Here is a 23,268-nt window from a genome sequence, read left to right on the forward strand (position 1 = left end):
TAATGTGACTGATGGATTGGAGTGAGGAAATTCAGTACTAATGTAACCGATGGATTGGAGTGAGGAAATTCAGCATTAATGTAACCGATGGATTGGAGTGAGGAAATTCAGCATTAATGTAACCGTTGGATTGGAGTGAGGAAATTCAGCACTAATGTCACTGATGGATTGGAGTGAGGAAATTCAGTACTAATGTAACCGATGGATTGGAGTGAGGAAATTCAGCATTAATGTAACCGATGGATTGGAGTGAGGAAATTCAGCACTAATGTAACCGATGGATTGGAGTGAGGAAATTCAGCACTAATGTAACCGATGGATTGGAGTGAGGAAATTCAGCATTAATGTAACCGATGGATTGGAGTGAGGAAATTCAGCACTAATGTAACCGTTGGATTGGAGTGAGGAAATTCAGCATTAATGTAACCGATGGATTGGAGTGAGGAAATTCAGCACTAATGTGACTGATGGATTGGAGTGAGGAAATTCAGCACTAATGTAACCGATGGATTGGAGTGAGGAAATTCAGTACTAATGTGACTGATGGATTGGAGTGAGGAAATTCAGTACTAATGTAACCGATGGATTGGAGTGAGGAAATTCAGCATTAATGTAACCGATGGATTGGAGTGAGGAAATTCAGCATTAATGTAACCGATGGATTGGAGTGAGGAAATTCAGCATTAATGTAACCGATGGATTGGAGTGAGGAAATTCAGCACTAATGTAACCGATGGATTGGAGTGAGGAAATTCAGCACTAATGTAACCGATGGATTGGAGTGAGGAAATTCAGCACTAATGTAACCGATGGATTGGAGTGAGGAAATTCAGCATTAATGTAACCGATGGATTGGAGTGAGGAAATTCAGCACTAATGTAACCGTTGGATTGGAGTGAGGAAATTCAGCATTAATGTAACCGATGGATTGGAGTGAGGAAATTCAGTACTAATGTAACTGATGGATTGGAGTGAGGAAATTCAGCATTAATGTAACCGATGGATTGGAGTGAGGAAATTCAGTACTAATGTAACTGATGGATTGGAGTGAGGAAATTCAGCATTAATGTAACCGATGGATTGGAGTGAGGAAATTCAGCACTAATGTAACCGTTGGATTGGAGTGAGGAAATTCAGCATTAATGTAACCGATGGATTGGTGTGAGGAAATTCAGCACTAATGTGACTGATGGATTGGAGTGAGGACGCTCAGCAGCAAGGTAAATGACGCATTAGAGCAAGAAGACTCAACATTAATGCAACTGATAGATTCGGGTGAGGAAACTAATCACTAATGTAAATGGTGGGTCGGAGTGAGGACACTCAGCACTAACATGATTGGTAGATTGGAGTGACCGGTAGTGTCGGAACTGATTAAACTAGCACTAATGCAACTTGGGGTTTGGAGTGTCAGGGGACAGAAATTCCTTTAGCAGAATGTTCCCTCCATGATGGTTTCTGTCCTGGTTGTTTATTTCTGTGTGTGGCATCTAAATCCAATTTACTGTTATATTCTTTCAATGAGACAGTGGTAACGGAATGCAAGTCATCATGAAGATAGAATAAAGGACAACGGAGAATTAATCAGTACGAAAAGAAAAGATGGAGCTGGAAATTTAGGAAGGGCGGAGCAAGGAAGGAGTGGCGATGCCCCTGAGCTGTGGAGGAGTGGCGATGTCCCTGAGCTGTGAAGGAGTGGCGAAGTCCCTGAGCTGTGAAGGAGTGGCGATGCCCCTGAGCTGTGAAGGAGTGGCGATGCCCCTGAGCTGTGAAGGAGTGGCGATGTCCCTGAGCTGTGAAGGAGTGGCGATGTCCCTGAACGGTGAAGGAGTGGCGATGCCCCTGAACGGTGAAGGAGTGGCGATGCCCCTGAGCTGTGAAGGAGTGGCGATGCCCCTGAGCTGTGGAGGAGTGGCGATGTCCCTGAGCTGTGAAGGAGTGGCGATGTCCCTGAGCTGTGAAGGAGTGGCGATGCCCCTGAGCTGTGAAGGAGTGGCGATGTCCCTGAGCTGTGAAGGAGTGGCGATGCCCCTGAGCTGTGAAGGAGTGGCGATGCCCCTGAGCTGTGAAGGAGTGGCGATGTCCCTGAGCTGTGAAGGAGTGGCGATGCCCCTGAGCTGTGAAGGAGTGGCGATGTCCCTGAACGGTGAAGGAGTGGCGATGTCCCTGAGCTGTGAAGGAGTGGCGATGCCCCTGAGCTGTGAAGGAGTGGCGATGTCCCTGAGCTGTGAAGGAGTGGCGATGCCCCTGAGCTGTGAAGGAGTGGCGATGTCCCTGAGCTGTGAAGGAGTGGCGATGCCCCTGAGCTGTGAAGGAGTGGCGATGCCCCTGAGCTGTGAAGGAGTGGCGATGCCCCTGAGCTGTGAAGGAGTGGCGATGTCCCTGAGCTGTGAAGCAGTGGCGAAGTCCCTGAGCTGTGAAGGAGTGGCGATGCCCCTGAGCTGTGGAGGAGTGGCGATGTCACTGAGCTGTGAAGGAGTGGCGATGTCCCTGAGCTGTGAAGGAGTGGTGATGCCCCTGAGCTGTGAAGGAGTGGCGATGCCCCTGAGCTGTGAAGGAGTGGCGATGCCCCTGAGCTGTGAAGGAGTGGCGATGCCCCTGAGCTGTGATGGAGTGGTGATGTCCCTGAGCTGTGAAGGAGTGGCGATGCCCCTGAGCTGTGAAGGAGTGGCGATGCCCCTGAGCTGTGAAGGAGTGGCGATGTCCCTGAGCTGTGAAGGAGTGGCGATGCCCCTGAGCTGTGAAGGAGTGGCGATGCCCCTGAGCTGTGAAGGAGTGGCGATGCCCCTGAGCTGTGAAGGAGTGGCGATGTCCCTGAGCTGTGAAGGAGTGGCGATGCCCCTGAGCTGTGAAGGAGTGGCGATGCCCCTGAGCTGTGAAGGAGTGGCGATGTCCCTGAGCTGTGAAGGAGTAGCGATGTCCCTGAGCTGTGAAGGAGTGGCGATGCCGCTGAGCTGTGGAGGAGTGGCGATGTCCCTGAGCTGTGAAGGAGTGGCGATGTCCCTGAGCTGTGAAGGAGTGGCAATGTCCCTGAGCTGTGGAGGAGTGGCGATGCTCCTGAGCTGTGGAGGAGTGGCGATGTCCCTGAGCTGTGAAGGAGTGGCAATGTCCCTGAGCTGTGAAGGAGTGGCGATGTCCCTGAGCTGTGAAGGAGTGGCGATGTCCCTGAGCTGTGAAGCAGTGGCGATGTCCCTGAGCTGTGAAGGAGTGGCGATGTCTCTGAACGGTGAAGGAGTGGCGATGTCCCTGAGCTGTGAAGGAGTGGCGATGTCCCTGAGCTGTGAAGGAGTGGCGATGTCCCTGAGCTGTGATGGAGTGGCGATGTCCCTGAACGGTGAAGGAGTGGCGATGCCGCTGAGCTGTGGAGGAGTGGCGATGTCCCTGAGCTGTGAAGGAGTGGCGATGTCCCTGAGCTTTGAAGGAGTGGCAATGTCCCTGAGCTGTGGAGGAGTGGCGATGCTCCTGAGCTGTGGAGGAGTGGCGATGTCCCTGAGCTGTGAAGGAGTGGCAATGTCCCTGAGCTGTGAAGGAGTGGCAATGTCCCTGAGCTGTGAAGGAGTGGCGATGCCCCTGAGCTGTGGAGGAATGGCGATGCCCCTGAGCTGTGGAGGAATGGCGATGCCCCTGAGCTGTGGAGGAATGGCGATGCCCCTGAGCTGTGGAGGAGTGGCGATGCCCCTGAGCTGTGGAGGAGTGGCGATGCCCCTGAGCTATGAAGGAGTGGCGATGCCCCTGAGCTGTGAAGGAGTGGCGATGCCCCTGAGCTGTGAAGGAGTGGCGATGCCCCTGAGCTGTGAAGGAGTGGCGATGCCCCTGAGCTGTGCTGACACAGAGGAAAACAGAATGTTCCAATGATGAACTAGCCTCAGGGTTGCTCTGTAATTTCACTCCCTGTATCTTAACGCCTCCCATTCCTTTTCTTGCCCAGTACTGATTCATCAGCTTGTTGGAATTTGGATTGAGGGATACCCCACCTTTCGAATTCAAGGAGTGGTTCACATGATTTGTGCACACACTGTGTTAAATTAGACATAAGAAAAGGTCCTACTTAGTTTAATTCTGGCTCACATTCTGAGCCCAACATCTGGTATAAATATTCTATCCTCTTCCATGCTGAAGACGAGCTCCATGTATGAGCCCATTGGTGTCCAGGCCCTAAGGTTTGAATCTAAAACCACACTGTAACTGTAGTGTGCCTGTGATTCCAGTGAGGTAAATACCATGGTTCTTAACATATGGCTCTTTGACAGAACCTGGCCAAATTCCAGCTTGTGGGTTAAACACTCCAACACTGATGACAGTAACCAACCCTTCCTATATCCCAATCATATTCATTGAGACCCACAACACAAATCTTATACTTAGGAGCACCTGGGAGTTAGGTCAGATCCAACTCTCAGAACCCGAGCAGACTATAGGAGCTGGAAATCCTGCAGGTGCACAGTAAGTCAGCACATAGCTTGATCCTCCATCAGAACATCAGAGCCTCTGTGGAAGGACCCTGTCTGATACAGTCCGTTCCGTTCCTTTTCCTTCTGGGTGAGAATTTATTACCCATGCCAAGCTACCAAGTGATTGATTGTATAACTGAACAGCTTGCTAGGCCAATTCAGAGAGCATTTAGGAATCAGCCGCATAGTGTGGGACTGGAGTCACATGTAGACCAGAGCAGGTAAGGACGGCAGGTTCACTTCCCTGGAGGACATCAGTGAACCAGATGGGTTCTTAATCACAGTTCCTCAGCTTTTATGAACATTGGTGCGGTGCCATATAGGAACAGGAGAAGGCCATTCAGCCCCTCGAGCCTGTTCTGCCATTGAATTAGATCCTGGCTGATCAACTTGTCTTGGTTGGATTTGAACTCACTTGGTTTGCGGGGTGGGGGGGTTAATTCTCAACTTTGGCAGCGGAGGGAAACTAGCAGCAGGGGATTGGGGCCCGTTATACACCCCCGCCTGTTCCCACCCCCACCAAAGTTGAGACTGACCCTCCGTGATCTCGAGGACCCCAGTTCAAAACAATAACCACTATCCTTTGACCTGAATATTTTCTGTTTCGATTTCAGATTTCCAACAGTGATTATTTGATTCCGAGCTGATTATAATTGAACTGAAGTGGGTATAGTCTTGGCACGGGGAGAGTATAACAGCACGGGCTGACCTGGGTATAGTCTTGGCACGGGGAGAGTATAACAGCACGAGCTGACCTGGGTATAGTTTAGACCAGCCCAAACTTGCTATGACTATAGGTTAGGTAGAGGTGAATCCTTCCTGGGTATGAAGTGTCAGCCTTGTTGGTGGCACTCTCACCTCTGAGTCAGAAGGTCACGGGTTCAAGTCCCACTTCAAGAGACTTGAGCGCATAACCCAGGATGACACTGAGGGAGTGCTGCACTGTCGGAGGTGCTGTCTTTCAGATGAGATGTTAAACTGAGGCCCTGCCTGGCCTCTCAGGTGGATGCAAAAGATCCAATGGCACTATTTGAAGAAGAAGAGGGGAGTTCTCCCCAGTGTCCTGGCCAATGTTTATCCCTCAAACAACATCACTAAAAACAGTCTGCTCATTTATCACATTGCTGTTTGTGGGACCTTGCTGTGTACAGATTGGTTCCCTACATTACAACAGTGACTACACTTCAAAAGTACTTCATTGGCTGTAAATTGCTTTGGGACGTCCTGAGGTTGTGACAGGCACTTTATAAATTTGATCATAAGTTCTGTGAGGATAGACCCTGGGTTGGGATCAATTCGATCCACATTAGGCTGGCTGCTGATTCAGACTTTTCTAGTGGTCTGCTTTAAACACCAGGCCCTCAGAGACACAGATGTCAGGGTGCAAGTCGCAATTTTAGCAGCAAAATGAGTAACCAGCGAAATTAAAAGATATTTTCGAGAAAGTTCTCCAGTGGCCTGTAGAACCGTACACACCAATTTAAATTAATGCAAGGCAGAGTTTAAATGGAAGTTACATGTCTAAATTAAGAGGTGTTAACCAGAACTTACTGAAATAAAAACCTCGATCGCCGCATACAAACTGTAGCGTATCCACCAGTTCAGAGCCACAGAGAGTCTCAGCGACCACTGCCCACTGGGGCAGGGCAACAAGGCAGAGCAGAGGGTACAGCATCCAAAGGTGTTTCAGTGCATGGACCTGTACGGATCAAAAGTATAGAGCAGCATTAGACTCCGCGAAGGTACACTCAGTGTCTCAGACCTACGCCTCACGATTGGCGTGGGGTTACGCACCTGATTAAAATGGCTCTCCCCACGGCTAGGGTTGGCAAACGGGCCCAGGTGTCTAAACCAGGGAGGTTCCCTGTTACAACACCAGCCCGTTCTCAGTCAGCTGATCCCAAGCCAGGGCAGTGGTTGGGATGTTATGATTGGCCTCAGTGCCCTCTCCCTCCCAGCCACCCCTTCCATTTAAGGATTCAAGCATCAGCCAAGGTTCCCGTCCCTGATCATTATCCAATGGGGTCTCCTTCTGGAAGGCACAGCTAATGGTCGAGCTCAGATGTGATGCATTCCATGGTTAAATGGCCTGCTAACTCAGGTGTAAAAGTTGGTTATGGCCCATTTTGGAGCACGTAACCAGTGGCATATGTGAGGGGCCTAATACCTGTTTAAGGCAACCTTCAGGGATGCCTGAAAAATGGCCCGGCCCAATATTGGGTCGGAGGTATTTCAGGTGATCTTGGGGTGCAGGACTTTGGTCTCTAAAATTAGTCCTCGTTCCACCCGTTTTACACCCGAGGCACAACAAGGTCCAATTTCTACCCCGCAATGTCTAGGCTCACACAAAGATTGGCCCCATGAGCAATGTAGCAGGATGACACTTGTTCCCATAAAACTATATTCCAGAACCTTCTGTAGAATTGGGGGGAAGACAAGATTGTGGTTTGTTAAGACGATCGAGATAATGTACACACAGGGCTGCGATGGAGGGATGGGCTCCTGTGCACAGACACGCATACATACATGCACACAGAGGCACACATGTACAAGTGCACAGGCAAATACACACAAGCACATACACACTCTCACACATGCTCTCATACACATTCTTACACACACTGTCATGTACACACACTCACACACTCTCTCATACACATACACTCATATACACACACTCTCACATGCACATATACACACACACACTCGCACATGTATATACACAAACTCTCACACACTCACACTCACCCTGTCTCATACATGCACATATACACACACTCTCAATATGTATACACACATTTTCACATACGCTCACACTCACACACACTCTCATATACTCACACTCACACACATTCTCTCAATCATGCACACTCTCACACACATGCTCTCTCACACACATACACACTCACACTCATGCACACACTCTCTCACACACACATACACACTCACACTCATGCACACACTCTCTCACACACACATACACACTCACACTCATGCACACACTCTCTCACACACACATACACACTCACACTCATGCACACACTCTCTCACACACACATACACACTCACACTCATGCACACACACTCTCACACACAAACACGCTCTCACACACATACACACACATTATTACGCACACACTCACTCTCTCAGCAAACATATACACACTTGCGCACACACACATTCACTCTCTCCCTCACACACACACACACACTCACATACACACACGCACAATTAGAGTGTTTTGAGGATGTAACTAGCAGGGTGGATAAAGGGGAACCAGTGGATGTCATTTATTTGGATTTTCAAAAGACATTCGATAAGGTGCCACATAAAAGGTTGTTACACAAGATAAGAGCTCATGGGGTTGGCGGTAATATATTAGCATGGATAGAGGGTTGGTTAAAGGACAGAAAACAGAGAGTAGGGATAAAAGGGTCATTCTCAGGTTGGCAGGCTGTAACTAGTGGGGTACCACAAGAATCAGTGCTTGGGCCTCAACTATTTACAATCTATATTAATGACTTAGATGAAGGGACCGAGTGTAATGTATCCAAGTTTGCTGACGATACAAAGCTAGGTGGGAAAGTAAGCTGTGAGGAGGACACAAAGAGTCTGCAAAGGGATATAGACAGGTTAAGTGAGTGGGCAAGAAGGTGGCAGATGGAGTATAATGTGGGGAATGTGAGGTTATTCACTTTGGTCGGAAGAATAGAAAAACAGAATATTTTTTAAATGGTGAGAAACTATTAAATGTTGGTGTTCAGAGGGATTTGGGTGTCCTTGTACACAAAACAAAGTTGACATGCAGGTACAGCAAGCAATTAGGAAGGCAAATGGTATGTTGGCCTTTATTGCAAGGGGTTTGGAGTACAAGAGTAAGGAAGTCTTACTACAATTGTACAGGGCTTTGGTGAGACCTCTCCTGGAGTACTGTGTACAGTTTTGGTTTCCTAAGGAAGGATATACTTGCCTTAGAGGTGGTGCAGTGAAGGTTCACTAGATTGATTCCTGGGATGAGAGAGTTGTCCTATGAGGAGAGATTGAGTAGAATGGGCCGATACTCTCTGGAGTTTAGAAGAATGAGAGTTGATCTCATTGAAACATATAAGATTCTGAGGGGGATTGACAGGGTAGATGCTGAGAGGCTGCCTCCCCTGGATGGAGAGTCTAGAACTAGGGGTCATAGTCTCAGGGTAAGGGGTCGGCCATTTCGGACTGAGATGAGGAGAAATTTCTTCACTCAGAGGTTTGTGAATCTTTGGAATTCTCTGCCCCAGAGGGCTGTGGATGCTCACTCGTTGAGTATATTCAAGACTGAGATTGATAGATTTTTGGACTCTAGGGGAATCAAGGGATATGGGAATCAGGCGGGAAAGTGGAGTTGAGGTCGAAGATCAGCCATGATCTGATTGAATGGCGGAGCAGGTTCGAGGGGCCGTATGGCCTACTCCTGCTCCTATTTCTTATGTTCCTATGTGCTTACACACTCACACATGCTCTCACATACACTTTCTCTCACACTCACACACACACACGCTTTCACACACACTTTCTGTCACGCACCCTCTCACACACTCTCTCACTCACACTTTCTCTCACACACACTCTCATACACACTCATACTCTCTTACACACACCCTCTCACACTCTCTCTCACATATGCACTCACACACACACAAACTTTTAGACACACTCTCCCACACACCCTCTTGCACACTCATTCACATTCACACAAACTCTCACACACACTTTCTCTCACACACGCGCCCTCGCACTCTCTCACTCACACACATATATACACACACTCTCACACACACTCTCTCATACACACACATATATACACACTCTCTCATACACACTCCCTCATACACACACACTCTCACACACACTCTCTCATGCACACACACTCACACACACTCTCACACACACAAAGATATGGACACACACTCTCTCATACATATGCACTCTCTCACACTCTCTCTCACACACAAATGTATAGACACTCTCACACACACTCACACTCTCTCACACACTCTCTCACACACTTTCTCTCTGACTCATACATGCACACACTCATACATACAATCACACTCATACACACAGACTCACACACACACATTCACACTCTCTCACACTCTCACACACCCTCTCTCACTCACACACACATTCTCAAACACACATAACAATATAGACGCACTCGTACACACACTCTCTCACACATGTATGGACACACACTCACACACATTCTCACTCACACATACACTCACACTCTCTCACATTCACATACACACTCTCACACACATATACACACACTCTCTTACGTGCACACACACTCTTTTGCACTCTCACACTCTCTTACACAGATTTTCTCATGCAGCCATTCACTCTCTCACTTACACATGATCTCTCACACACGCTCTCACACACAAACATATATGTACACTCTCACGTACACTCTCACACACCCTCTCTCACTCACACTCTCAAACACACACAATAATATAGAAACAATCGTACACACACTCTCTTACACATTCTCACACACATTCTCTCACACATACACTCACACTCACACTCTCACACATACACTCACACTCACACTCCCACACATACACTCTCACACACACTCTCACTCTCTCACACTCACACATACACTCTCACTCATACACACACTCACACACTCACATACACACACCCTCACACAAGCTCTCACACACACTCACACTCTCTCACACACCCTCTCAAACTCACATAATATAGACACACTCACACACACACTCTCACACACATTCACAATCTCTCACACATACTCTCTCACACATACACACTCTCACTCACACATACACTCACACATACACACACCATACACTCACATACACACACTCACACACACATACACACACTCTCACACATACTCACACTCTCTCACACACTCTCTCTTACGCACACTCTCTCATGTTCACACACTCTCTCAGATGAACTTCCTCACACACACTCTCTCATACACTCACATTCTCTTACACAGACGGTCTCACACAACCATCCACTCTCTCAATTACCACACTCTCTTGTGCACTTTCACACACACCCTCTCTCACTCACACATATACTCACTCACACTCTCTCACTCACATGCACTCTCACACACACACACACTCTCACTCATACACGCAGACACATAGACACACTCGTATGCACACATTCTCACACATACTCGCTCATGCACACTTACACACACATTCTCTCATACACACTCTCATGCACACACAGTCACACTCTCATACAAACCCTCTCACATTTACATACACACACACTTCCTTTCACACACATATTCCCTCTCACTCACACACACTCTCAAACACACATTCACCCATACACACAAACATATAGACACACTTATATACACACACTGTCACACTCACATGCACTCTCTCACAAATACACACTCCCTCACACACACTTACACTCTCTCACACACCCTCTCACACTCTCTCTCACTCACACATACACTCACACATTCTCACACTCACATACATACACTCCTACACACTCTCACAACTTTCAATCACACACATACTCTCACACACACTCTCACATACATGCGCTCTCACACACTCTCACTCACACACATACTCTCACACACACACATATACACACTCTCACACACTTTCTCACTCACACACATACTCTCACACACACACATATACACACTCTCACACACTCTCACATACACATTCACATAAACTCTCTTACACTCACAAATACACACTATCTCTCACACACTGTCACACACACTCATACTCTCTTACACAGACTCTCTCACGCATTCACTCTTTCACTCACCACTCACAATCTCTCACTCACATACACTCTTACTCACATACACTCTTTCACACACTCTCAATCACACACACTCCCACAGTCTCGCACACTGACATGCACTCTCCCTCACACACACACTCTCAAACATACTGTCTCACACACAAACATGTAGACACACCCGTACACACACACACTCTCAGACACACTCTCGTACACTCACACATACACTCACACACTCAATCTACACTCTCTCTCACACACTCTCTCCCACTCACACAAAAACTCACACTCAATCTACACTCTCTCTCACACACTCTCTCCCACTCACACAAAAACTCACACTCTCTCACACTCTCTCTCCCACTCACACATACACTCACACTCAATCTACACACTCTTTCACACACTCTCTCACACACACACATACACTCACACTCAATCTACACACTCTCTCACACTCTCTCTCCCACTCACACATACACTCACACTCAATCTACACTCTCTCTCACACACTCTCTCCCACTCACACATACACTCACACTCAATCTACACTCTCTCTCACACACTCTCTCCCACTCACACAAAAACTCACACTCAATCTACACTCTCTCTCACACTCTCTCTCCCACTCACACATACACTCACACTCAATCTACACACTCTTTCACACACTCTCTCACACACACGCATACACTCACACTCAATCTACACTCTCTCACACTCTCTCTCCCACTCACACATACACTCACACTCAATCTACACTCTCTCTCACACACTCTCTCCCACTCACACATACACTCACACTCAATCTACACTCTCTCTCCCACTCACACATACACTCACACTCAATCTATACACTCTCTCACACACACTCTCTCACACTCACACATATACTCACACACTCAATCTACACAGTCTCTCAGACACACTCTCTCCCGCTCACACATACACTCTCACACATATGCACTCTCACACACTTTGTCACTCACACACATACATATACACACACTTACATATACACACACTCACACACACTCTCACATACACACTCATGCTCTCCCACACAAACGCTGTCACGTTCACATATACACACACTCTCACACACTGTACAGACACACACGGAACGAGTTTCTGTACATATACACGCAGAATGAAGTCTATACACACACAAACAGAATGGGGTGCTGTACACAGAATGAAGTCTATACACACACAAACAGAATGGGGTGCTGTACACAGAATGAAGTCTATACACACATACAGAATGGGGTGCTGTACACAGAATGAGGTACCGTACACACACAAACAGAATGGGGTGCTGTACACAGAATGAGGTACCGTACACACACATACAGAATGGGGTGCTGTACACAGAATGAGGTACCGTACACCCACATACAGAATGGCATGCTGTATGCACACACAAAGAATAAGGTACTCTACATACTCACACAGAGAATAGAGTACTGTACACAGTTAGACAATAAATGGTCTATTGTAAACATAGAGACAGAATGGGATACTGTACACATTGGCACACATTAGAATAAGGAATACATGCACAAGCAGAATGGGATGCTGTACACGACTATACACATATACAAAACAGGATACTCTACACAGACTGTACACTGAATGTACACAGACTACACACAGCCTACAGACTATACACATATTAGAAATGAGATGCTGTACACAGACTATACACTGACTGTACATGGACTGTACACAGATTGTTCACAGATAGAGTTACAGTACAGCTCCTTTGGCCTGAAGTGCTTCCTCCAGATAAACATTCTGATCTTGGGGTGTACTCTGAACCTAATTCACTCTATCACAGTCAATGTTCTTTTATGTAATCTGTATTTTTAGGATTTGCTTCGGTCACTAGCCTTTGATACATCTTGCAATCCCGCACAGTTTCAGAAAGCTCCCTATCCCACTGGTTTATGGACTGCCTGCCAAACCAGCTGTAAATATCTCTCTTGCCATTAGGAGGAGAGTTAGCAGTCAAATATTTAAGCAACTAAACACAACTGTCATTGGAGAGCAGTTTAAGTAGAGATTGTTAAGTGGATGTAAAGAGCTCTCCCTTCTCCTCCCTCATTGCTCTAAGTGACTTTGCCAACATTAATTACACTTCGACAGCTATGCTTTTCACTTCTTATGAAGTGATTATAATCAATTAGGAAAACCAAATTTAACCTAATCAAAAAAGTTTGAAAGTCAATTCTTAATATCTTCAATATTTCTCTCTTTCTGTTTCTGTCTGTATTTTTCTCTGCCTCCCATTGTCTAGCTCTTTGTCTCTCCTCTCTCTCTATCTTTTTCTCCCTCTGTCTCACTCTCTCTTTCCAACTCTGTCTTTCTATTTCTGCCTCTCTCTTTCCAACTCTCTCTCTCTCTTTTTCCAACTGTCTTTCTTTGTCTCCCTCTCTCTGCTTTTCTGTCCCTGTTTGAATCCCTGCCTTTTCTCTTTTTCTGTTGCCTTTTTCTCTCCATCTTCCACTGTTTATCTGCCTTTCTGTCTCCTTTTTCCTGTCACCTTGCATTCTCTCTCTCTCTCTCTCTCTCTCTGCCTTGGTCCTCCTCTCTCTCCTTCCCTTCAGTCCCCCTCCTTCTGCATGACCCTTTTTAAGTTGTTTTCTACAGTTTTTAAACATTTTCTTGCTACTACAAGTAGCTTTCTACGTCCAGCGAGAGCTGAACTTCGGAACTGAATCCCTGGCAGAAAGAACTAAAGTTCTTAGTCGGAAGTCCCATTGCTTCAAGTCAAAGTCTCATTTCAACAAAAACAATCAAACAAAAAGAAACATAAAACCTCCCAAAAGTAAATCATGGCTTTCAACCAAAACCACAAGATTTATCAAAATTGCACTCGTTGCTATGAGTTGACTTTAAATATCATGCACAAAGTTGAGAGACCGCTACACAAAGAGAGTCACCTTCAGTGCACAATTGCAGCAGATGGAGCTGGGTGTAGGGTTCATGTTGGAGTTTGCAGTCTGACTCTCCTCCCGCAGCGAGCCCTCGGATTCTGCTAATGATGTGGTGGGAGTCGGAACTCCCTCATTCTTATAGCACAAGGGGAAGGACCTTCCCTCAGCTGCACCCGCCCACCCCAGGCCTCGAAGTTTAATTTAGGCAAAGAAAAACACAGTGGTTGTGCCTGCATTCCTCCCTTAGATTAACACAATCTGCATTTCAACTTGTCCCCAGCAGTTCTTAAATCTTGTTATCAACGCAGCATATTGAAAAATGTGAGGCAGTTCTGCTTCTTGGCAGATGTTTTAGTTCCATGCGACATTTTGTGAATTCAATCTTGTGCACTTTCTGATGATCTTTCCCTGCCTAAGTCACTATTCGATACTCTGGGCACGCAATATAGCCTTGTCTTTAGCGCCTCTTCTCTCCAGTGATTCATGTTGAGGATGTGGTATCTCAGCAGCTTACTGGGTAATGTTCCGACACTGCCAAGGAAGGCTCTTTGCTTCTATCCCTACTTTGCATTGAGTGGGCACTCGGGGTCTGTGGTTGGCCTCAGTACCCCTGCATCGGTAAGTGGGGGAACAAGCCCGAATTCCCGCTCCCCTCACCATCCAGTGACTCCCGCTGAGAAGTAGTGAGATGCACACTGCATGACTGAACAGACTGTGAAACCTCGCTCTCTGGGCTTACATTTGAATAATGGGGACTTAGGCAAGCCACTAGGATGAAAGATGTGGATCATCTCTGCACATGCCTCAGAAGTGTCCGAACGTACTCCACGCACAATTGCTGCTGAAGCGCAGTCGCCATTGTTAAGTGGGTGAATGCGGCAGCCATGTTGCGCACAGCAAGACCCCACGAAGAGTGAGGAGCCACCAGCTAATCGGTTTTCGGTGGCGTGGGTTGAGGGAGGAATGTCGTTAAGGACAACGGGAGGTATTCCCCGCTTTCCTTTGAAAAAAGTCGCAGGATCTTCCCCGGAACATTGCCAGTGTCCAAGGAACCACGTCCCCAACACAACCCAGAACCTTCAGAGGGGGTGGAGGGACAGCACTGGGTTAGGAAGAAAATGTGATTTATGGCGGTCTTGATGGGCAGAACCAGGGCCCTGAGTTAGAGGCACTCAGCAGGGTATAAGAGGGCGAAAAAAACTAGACACAACTTTCCTGGACTATTCGCATGAGATGACACTTACCCAGTAAAATCCTGCTGGCAAACTGTCAACAGTTCTTGAAACATCTAATCAGTGCTCGTCCCAAAGTATTAGAGTACATGACTAATACTTTCGCTGAAAGTTCGTACATCTGCTCTTGCAATGCTGGATTACTGGTTGCACTGTCTAAGAACTATCAGTCACCCCACTCCACACTCTAACCCAGTAATCATTCCCCACTACAAGGAGCTGCAACAAATCGGCTTATCTTTCCTTTTTTTGACAGCGTTTTCCCCTCCTTTTCTAAACATGTCTCGCCCAAGTGGTTGTTCTTCACATGTGAGCCTAGGCGGCTAGGGAGCAACAGGCTAGTTTACCATGGAAGGCATCACACTCGAGCTACTCCTTGTTCTCATCCAACAAGGCCTTGGAGAGGGTGCAGAGGAGAGTTACTAGAATGGTGCCAGGGATGAGGGACTTCAGTTATGTGGAGCGACTGGAGAAGCTGGGATTGTTCTCCCTAGAACAGAGAAGGTTATGGGGAGATTTAATAGAGGTGTTCAAAATTATGAAGGGTTTTGATAGAGTAAATAAGGAGAAACTGTTTTCAGTGGCAGGAGGGTCGGTTACCAAAGGGCACAGATTTAAGATAATTAGCAAAAGAACCAGAGGAGAGATGAGGATAAATTTTTTTTACACAGCGAGTTGTTATGATCTGGAATGCGCTGCCTGAAAGGGTGGTGGAAGCAGATTCAATAGTAACTTTCAAAAGGGAATTGGATAAAAACTTGAAAAGGAAAAGTTTGCAGGGCAGGATGGGGATAAAGCAGGGGGAGTGCGACTAATTGGATAGCTCTTTCAAAGAGCTGGCAAAGGCACAACGGGCCGAATGGCCAACTTGTTTGCTGTACGATTCCATGATTGTATGAACATCCAGACATGGACATTTTCCAGTAAGATTCACTGGGCAGTGGTCTGGAGCAGGAACCCCCAATAGCCTTTCACCCTGAGCTAATTGTAGCATCTCCAGTGCTATCTGGGCTGAGATCAGCTATTTCATATGAGCTTAGGGACAGGAGTAGGCCATTCAGCCCCTCGAACCTGTTCCACCATTCAATTCCTGGCCGGCCTCCCACCATGCACCCTCTGTAAACTTGAGCTCATCCAAAACTCTGCTGCCCGTATCCTAACTCGCACCAAGTCCGGTTCACCCATCACCCCTGCCCTCACTGATCTACATTGGCTCCCAGTATGGCACCGCCTCAATTTAAAAATTCTCATCGATGTGTTGAAATCCCTCCATGGCCTCGCCCCTTCCTATCTCTGTAACCTCCTCCAGCCCTGCAACCCTCTGAGATCTCTGCGCTCCTCCAACCCTGGCCTCTTGCACATCTCCGATTTCCAACGCCCCACCATTGGCGGCCATGCCTTCAACTGCCTAGGCCCTAAGCTCTGGAATTCCCTCCCTAAACCTCTCCGCCTCTCCACCTCTCCGCCTTTAAGACGCTCCTTAAAATCTACCTCTTTGACCAAGCTTTTGGTCACCTGTCCTAATATCTCCTTATGTGGCTCGGTGTCAAATTTTGTTTGATAATCACTCCTGTGATGCGTCGTGGGACGTTTTACTATGTTAAAGGTGCTATATAAATATAAGTTGTTGTTGTTGTACCTCAACTCCATTTACCTGCCTTTACATAAGAACATAAGAAATAGGAGCAGGAGTAGGCCAATCGGCCCCTCGAGCCTGCTCCGCCATTCAATAAGATCATGGCTGATCTGATCCTAACCTCAAATTTAAATTCATGTCAAATTTCCTGCCCGCTCCCCGTAACCCCTAATTCCCTTTATTTCTAGGAAACTGTCGATTTCTGTTTTAAATTTATTTAATGATGTAGATTCCACAGCTTCCTGAGGCAGCAAATTCCACAGACCTACTACCCTCTGAGTGAAGAAGTTTCTCCTCATCTCAGTTTTGAAAGAGCAGCCCCTTATTCTAAGAATATACCCCCTAGTTCTAGTTTCACCCATCCTTGGGAACATCCTTACCGCATCCACCCGATCAAGCCCCTTCACAATCTTATATGTTTCAATAAGATCGCCTCTCATTCTTCTGAACTCCAATGAGTAGAGACTCAATCGACTCAACCTCTCCTCATATGTCCGCCCCCTCATCCCCGGGATTAACCGAGTGAACCTTCTTTGTACTGCCTCGAGAGCAAGTATGTCTTTTCTTAAGTATGGAGACCATACTTTGCTCCAAATCCCTTGATACCCTTACCCATCTATTGATCGCACTCTTGAAAATGTCAATTGACCCCCAGCATCCACAGCCTTTTGAGGAGAGAGTTCCAGATTTCCACTCCCCTCTGTGTGAAAAGGTGCTTTCCCTCCTAAATGGCCTAGCTCTAATTTTAAGGAATGTGGTTTTGAACCTTGTGCTCCAGTGGAAGGGCCTTTAACCTCTAGGCTGTGAATGTTCTCATTAAGCAAAGGTTACCATGAAATGGCCCAAATACTGACATGAATCATATAAGATCATCTATTTCTTAATATGAAAGTGACTGAAAGGACAGTTTTATGAAAGGACAGTTTTAAAATAGGCCATGTCTAAACAGGACTTCTTTTACTTGTGTACAAGCTGTCAGTAACTGGGTAATGGTCATCGGAGTCTGTGGACAATAAGGCCAATGGAGTCAACTCAATCTGAGTCTGAGGTGAACACCAGTCACAAGAACAAAATCAGTTAATGTTGTCAACTTCTTCATACTTAGACTGCATATATATGGACCGCAACTCTTGTAATGTCGGAAGAGTCCCAGAACTTTTCATTATTTACTTATCAATCGCACGTGACATCGGGAAACCAGATTGGTCTTCAGGTGAAGCAAGGTTAGAGAACGAGGGATAATTGGACCAGGGTGTGCCGACGTAATTCAGTCCATATTTTAAAGTCATGTCATTGTTTTTATATCTCCGTTAAGAATCCCTTTGTCCACATTTGTCCACATTAATTTAATCGGGTAAGCGTACTCCAAGGCGGCCTTCGAGACACACGACAACGCAAAATCGTCGAGCAGAAATTGATAGCCAAGTTCCGCACCCATGAGGACGGCCTCAACCGGGATCTTGGGTTCATGTCACGCTACACGTTACCCCACCAGCAAAAAGGGGGAAAAAAATTATATGTTTTTTAAAATTCTCTCTCTCTCTCTCTCTCTCTGCCATTTTGAGTTTCTTTCTGCCTGCCTGTGTCATCGACACAATGTATATCTAGTGTACTGGGACGTGCTGTTCTCCGTGACTGGCCTGTTTGAATAACAACGACACCTTTTGATTGGTGTGATGCTGTCCCAACATAGTATAAGATATGCAATTTGAGAACCTTTTCATTCATTCATCTGACGAAGGAGATAATCTCCGAAAGCTTGTGATTTTAAAATAAATTTGTTGGACTATAACCTGGTGTTGTAAGATTCCTTACACATTAATTTAACACTGGGGTGAAATTGGTTATGGACGATAGTGTGAAATGGGCAATAACGAATCAGCAGCCCCCTTCACACCAAGTCCGAATTTCTTTTCCTTTGAAGTGACTGGTGAAGAGAATCAGGCAGGTGTAAAACAGGCGGCCGATTCGCTGGCACCCATCGTGCACTACTGCTGAAGACTGATTTCACCCTGATTGAATCTCCATCCCAGCAGAAACAAAACACAGTGTCAGTCATCATCAGCAAAGTTAATCAGGACAGAACAGAAAAACTTTTAGAAACAGGAAAAGAACTTTAAACCCAACTGGCATGAGCCTTTTTGATAGATGAACCCCACGTATCTACCTTCTCATCCTGGTCCTGCAATCACTTTGTACTGTATTAGGAGCCATCTCGAAAGTCTTGGACTATGGGTTATTTTAATTCTGCACAACTCATTGGTGAGATCACACATTAGGTATTGTGTGGTATATCGGGCATTTTCAAAATGACGTTGATGAGGGTCTGGATGGTGCATTGAGATAAACTCTCGCCTTTCAACTCTTGAATCTAGGTAGAAATATTGCTCCGACTGATAGGATCAAAGTCTGCTTTCCCTCCTGGCTGTAAGGTTGCTATGTGAAATGAGTTTGGCCAGCCTCAATCCAGTTCCTTGTGAGTGTAGCCTCGGAGAAACAGAGTCTAATTGGCACCAGATTGGCAACCTCACTCAAGGTGGTCAAGGGATGGCTGTCATGGGAAATTAAAACAATAATAATATCATACTGGTGCTCTAGGGGTTGTTCTTCTATGCTTGTTGTTGAGGCACATTGCCGGAGCAGTGCAATGGGAGTATTACTGTGTTTAATGCTGAGGCACATTGCCGGAGCAGTGCAATGGGAGTATTACTGTGTTTAATGCTGAGGCACATTGCCGGAGCAGTGCAATGGGAGTATTACTGTGTTTAATGCTGACACTGAGTACCAGAAATGGAAACTGTTCCATTCCCCTGCATCATCAACTTGATGAGCACAAGGTTCTCCAAATAAAGTCATAAGATTTCAGACTGTTATGACAGAGAGAACAAAGAAGGGGGCGCAATCTTAAAATTAGAGCTGGACCATTTAGGAGTGAAATCAGGAAGCACTTTTTCACACAAAGGGTAGTGGAAATCTGGAAATCATTCCCTGAAAGGCTGTGGATTCTTGGGGTCAATTGAAATGTTCAAAACTGAGAGTGATAGATTTTTGTTGGGTAAGGGGATCAAGGGATATGGAATAACGGCGGGTAAATAAAGTTGAGGTATAGATCAGCCGTGTTCTAATAGAACAGCTGAATAGGCTCGAGAGGCTACTTCTGTTCCTATGTTCTTATGAATGGTGGAACAGGTTCGAGGGGCTGAATGGTGCACTCCTGTTCCTACATTCCTAGAAGAATGATTCTGCAACTTAATAGTCTAAAACTGTGAGCAGAGGCTCCGAATTCTACTGGTTTTCACTGGAGGAAAGATTGAGATAAGACATGATGCAGGTTTTGAAAATGCTGAGATGTTTGGGTAATGAAGATCACAGAATGATAGGATGATTAGAAAACTAATAAGTCTGAAGCATAGATCAAAGTGGCACATGGATTGTTATGACTGCAGTCTTTTTTGAGCCCAAGGAAATTTCATTTGTGGAATGTAATGGGTCAGTTGAGTAACATAGACTGTGATATTAGATTAATAGTCTTAAGCTTCTACTTGACTGTCATATGGTCAGGCAGAAATGTTAGAGTTGTTGTAAGTTTGCCAAGGGGAGATTAGATAAGTTAAGGGGAGTTCAAGTTAGTAGAAACTGCACATGGGCCGTGAAGGGAGCAAACTTAATAGGTCAGGTCTTCAGGAATTTAAGATCATTCTGAAATCCAGTTAGAACTTGAATGCAGAGAATACTTCCACAGCTTGGAAAGGGCTAGATTACAAAGGATTGTTCTGAAGCTTGACAGAAGATGGACAATACGTAAGATATTTAGACCTATTGTGGGTTATTAAACAAGGGCTAGACAATGGATGAGATAGCCAGAGTGACCAAGGGTTATGGAACAAGGGTTAGACAATGGATGAGATAGCCAGAGTGACCAAGGGTTATAGAATAAGGGTTGGACAATGGATGAGATAGCTAGAGTGACCAAGGGTTATAGAACATGGGTTAGACAATGGATGAGATAGCTAGAGTGACCAAGGGTTATAGAACAAGGTTTAGACAATGGATGAGATAGCTAGAGTGACCAAGGGTTATAGAACATGGGTTAGACAATGGATGAGATAGCTAGAGTGACCAAGGGTTATAGAACATGGGTTAGACAATGGATGAGATAGCTAGAGTGACCAAGGGTTATAGAACATGGGTTAGACAATGGATGAGATAGCTAGAGTGACCAAGGGTTATAGAACATGGGTTAGACAATGGATGAGATAGCTAGAGTGACCAAGGGTTATAGAACATGGGTTAGACAATGGATGAGATAGCTAGAGTGACCAAGGGTTATAGAACATGGGTTAGACAATGGATGAGATAGCTAGAGTGACCAAGGGTTATAGAACATGGGTTAGACAATGGATGAGATAGCTAGAGTGACCAAGGGTTATAGAACATGGGTTAGACAATGGATGAGATAGCTAGAGTGACCAAGGGTTATAGAACATGGGTTAGACAATGGATGAGATAGCTAGACCTATTGTGGGTTATAAAACAAGGGTTAGACAATGGATGAAATATCTGGAGCTACTGTGGATTATACAACAAGGGTTAGACAGTAGATGAGGTATCTGGAGCAGCCATATCTTATAGTCCAAGCAGTAGAGAATAAATGTTATCTGGGGCCATCAGACCAAGGTCTTTTGGAGCATGTTAGGGAGTCTCATAAAGCCTATTGTAAAGAGATAATTGTAAGGCCTGGTAAGTAAGTCAGTGAGAATTGGAGTAGCTGGTCCCTCTGGGGTCAAACAAGGAGACCAGCAAGGGTTAGAACCATGCTATCTTATATCAAAGGATACTTCCAGAAGACTGAGGTACAGAAGAAAGTCCTCATCAAAATTAACAATAAGGATGGAGTTCTTCTATCCCTTGGAATAAATGGTTGATGGGGAAGGTTATTGTCTTTTACCTAGACTTCTCCCCTCCAAACTCCCTGGGGGAGGAAACAGTCTCACAGGTGTTGGTATCTTTTGGAGTGATTATTATTCACATGCAACTCTTGACAGTGGGATTTAGCAGGCCTGAAGATCCATGGGGAGGCTACACAGGAAGTTGCACTTACCTTCTGAGGCTTGCCTTGCATTACCACATGACACCCTGAGACCCTCCGATCTGAGGGATCCCAAGGGCAAGGTCTAATGTCAGCTTCTCAAGGCATCACTCACAATGGGCTTCTTTCCGTTGCGCAAAGTGGAAGGACAGGGAATGGCCCCCCTCCCTCTTTATCTCAATGACTGCCCTTGCTCTGTGCCTATCGTAGACTCAAGCCCAGGTCTGTCTCTCTGGGGAATCCTGGGTCAACATAAAGGGGGACTCCGTCTCCCTCTCCTCTCTCTAATACCTAGGAATGGGGAGGAATATAGGGGGCAGGTATTTTTGTCGTGCTGGCGGTGGCTTCATAAAGCCCAACACTCCCTGGCCATCCTGTCACTAATGCCTTGGAATTAGACTCCTCAAATATCAGTAGATGGCGAATAAAATTCCTGTGTCCACTATTTAAACTGAGATGTGAATCCATTTGATTTAGGTGTTGAATAATCTCACCTGAACACTGAATAGAAAGAAAGGGAAGAGCTTGCATTTATATAGCATCTTTCATGACCTCATGATATCCCAAAGCATTTTACAGCTAATGAAGTACTTTTTGAAGCATAGTCACTGTTGTAATGTAGGAAACACGGCAGCCAATTTGCACAAAGCAAACAGCAATGAGATAATGTTGGTTGAGGGATAAATATTGGCCAGGACATCGGGGAGAACTCCCCTGCTCTTCTTCGAACAGTAACCATGGGATTTCTTTTTGGTCCACCTGAGAGGGCAGACGGGGCCTCAGTTTAACATCTCATCTGAAAGACGGCTCCTTCGACAGTGCAGCTCTCCCTCAGTACTACACTGGCGTGTCAGTCAGGATTATGGACTCAAGTCTCTGAAGTAGGACTTGAACCCATGACCTTAAAACTCAGAAGGGAGAGTGCTTCACTGAGCCAACCATGCAGACACTGCGACAACGGATGAACGGACACCGCGCAACAATCGCCAGACAGGAGGGTTCCCTCCCAGTCGGGGAACACTTTAGCAGTCAAGGACATTCAGCCATCGATCTTCGGGTCAGCGTTCTCCAAGGCGGCCTTCGAGACACACGACAATG

At 46.1% G+C, this 23,268-nt stretch overlaps 1 protein-coding gene across 1 annotated transcript in view; it reads right to left on the reverse strand.

The window, feature by feature from the left end:
- Nucleotides 1-14,307, reverse strand: part of LOC137344341 (insulin-like growth factor I) — a 59,555-nt gene extending 45,248 nt beyond the window's left edge. Inside the window, exons 1-2 of the mRNA XM_068007212.1 lie at nucleotides 14,220-14,307; nucleotides 6,003-6,150 (exon numbers count right to left, since the gene is read on the reverse strand). Coding sequence (XP_067863313.1) covers nucleotides 6,003-6,150; nucleotides 14,220-14,264 — 193 coding nt within the window. The 5' untranslated portion in view covers nucleotides 14,265-14,307. The remainder of the gene's footprint in view (nucleotides 1-6,002; nucleotides 6,151-14,219) is intronic.
- Nucleotides 14,308-23,268: the final 8,961 nt, after the last annotated feature.

Source organism: Heptranchias perlo, chromosome 27, assembly GCF_035084215.1.
Source record: "Heptranchias perlo isolate sHepPer1 chromosome 27, sHepPer1.hap1, whole genome shotgun sequence".
Taxonomy (NCBI): Eukaryota; Metazoa; Chordata; class Chondrichthyes; order Hexanchiformes; family Hexanchidae; genus Heptranchias; species Heptranchias perlo.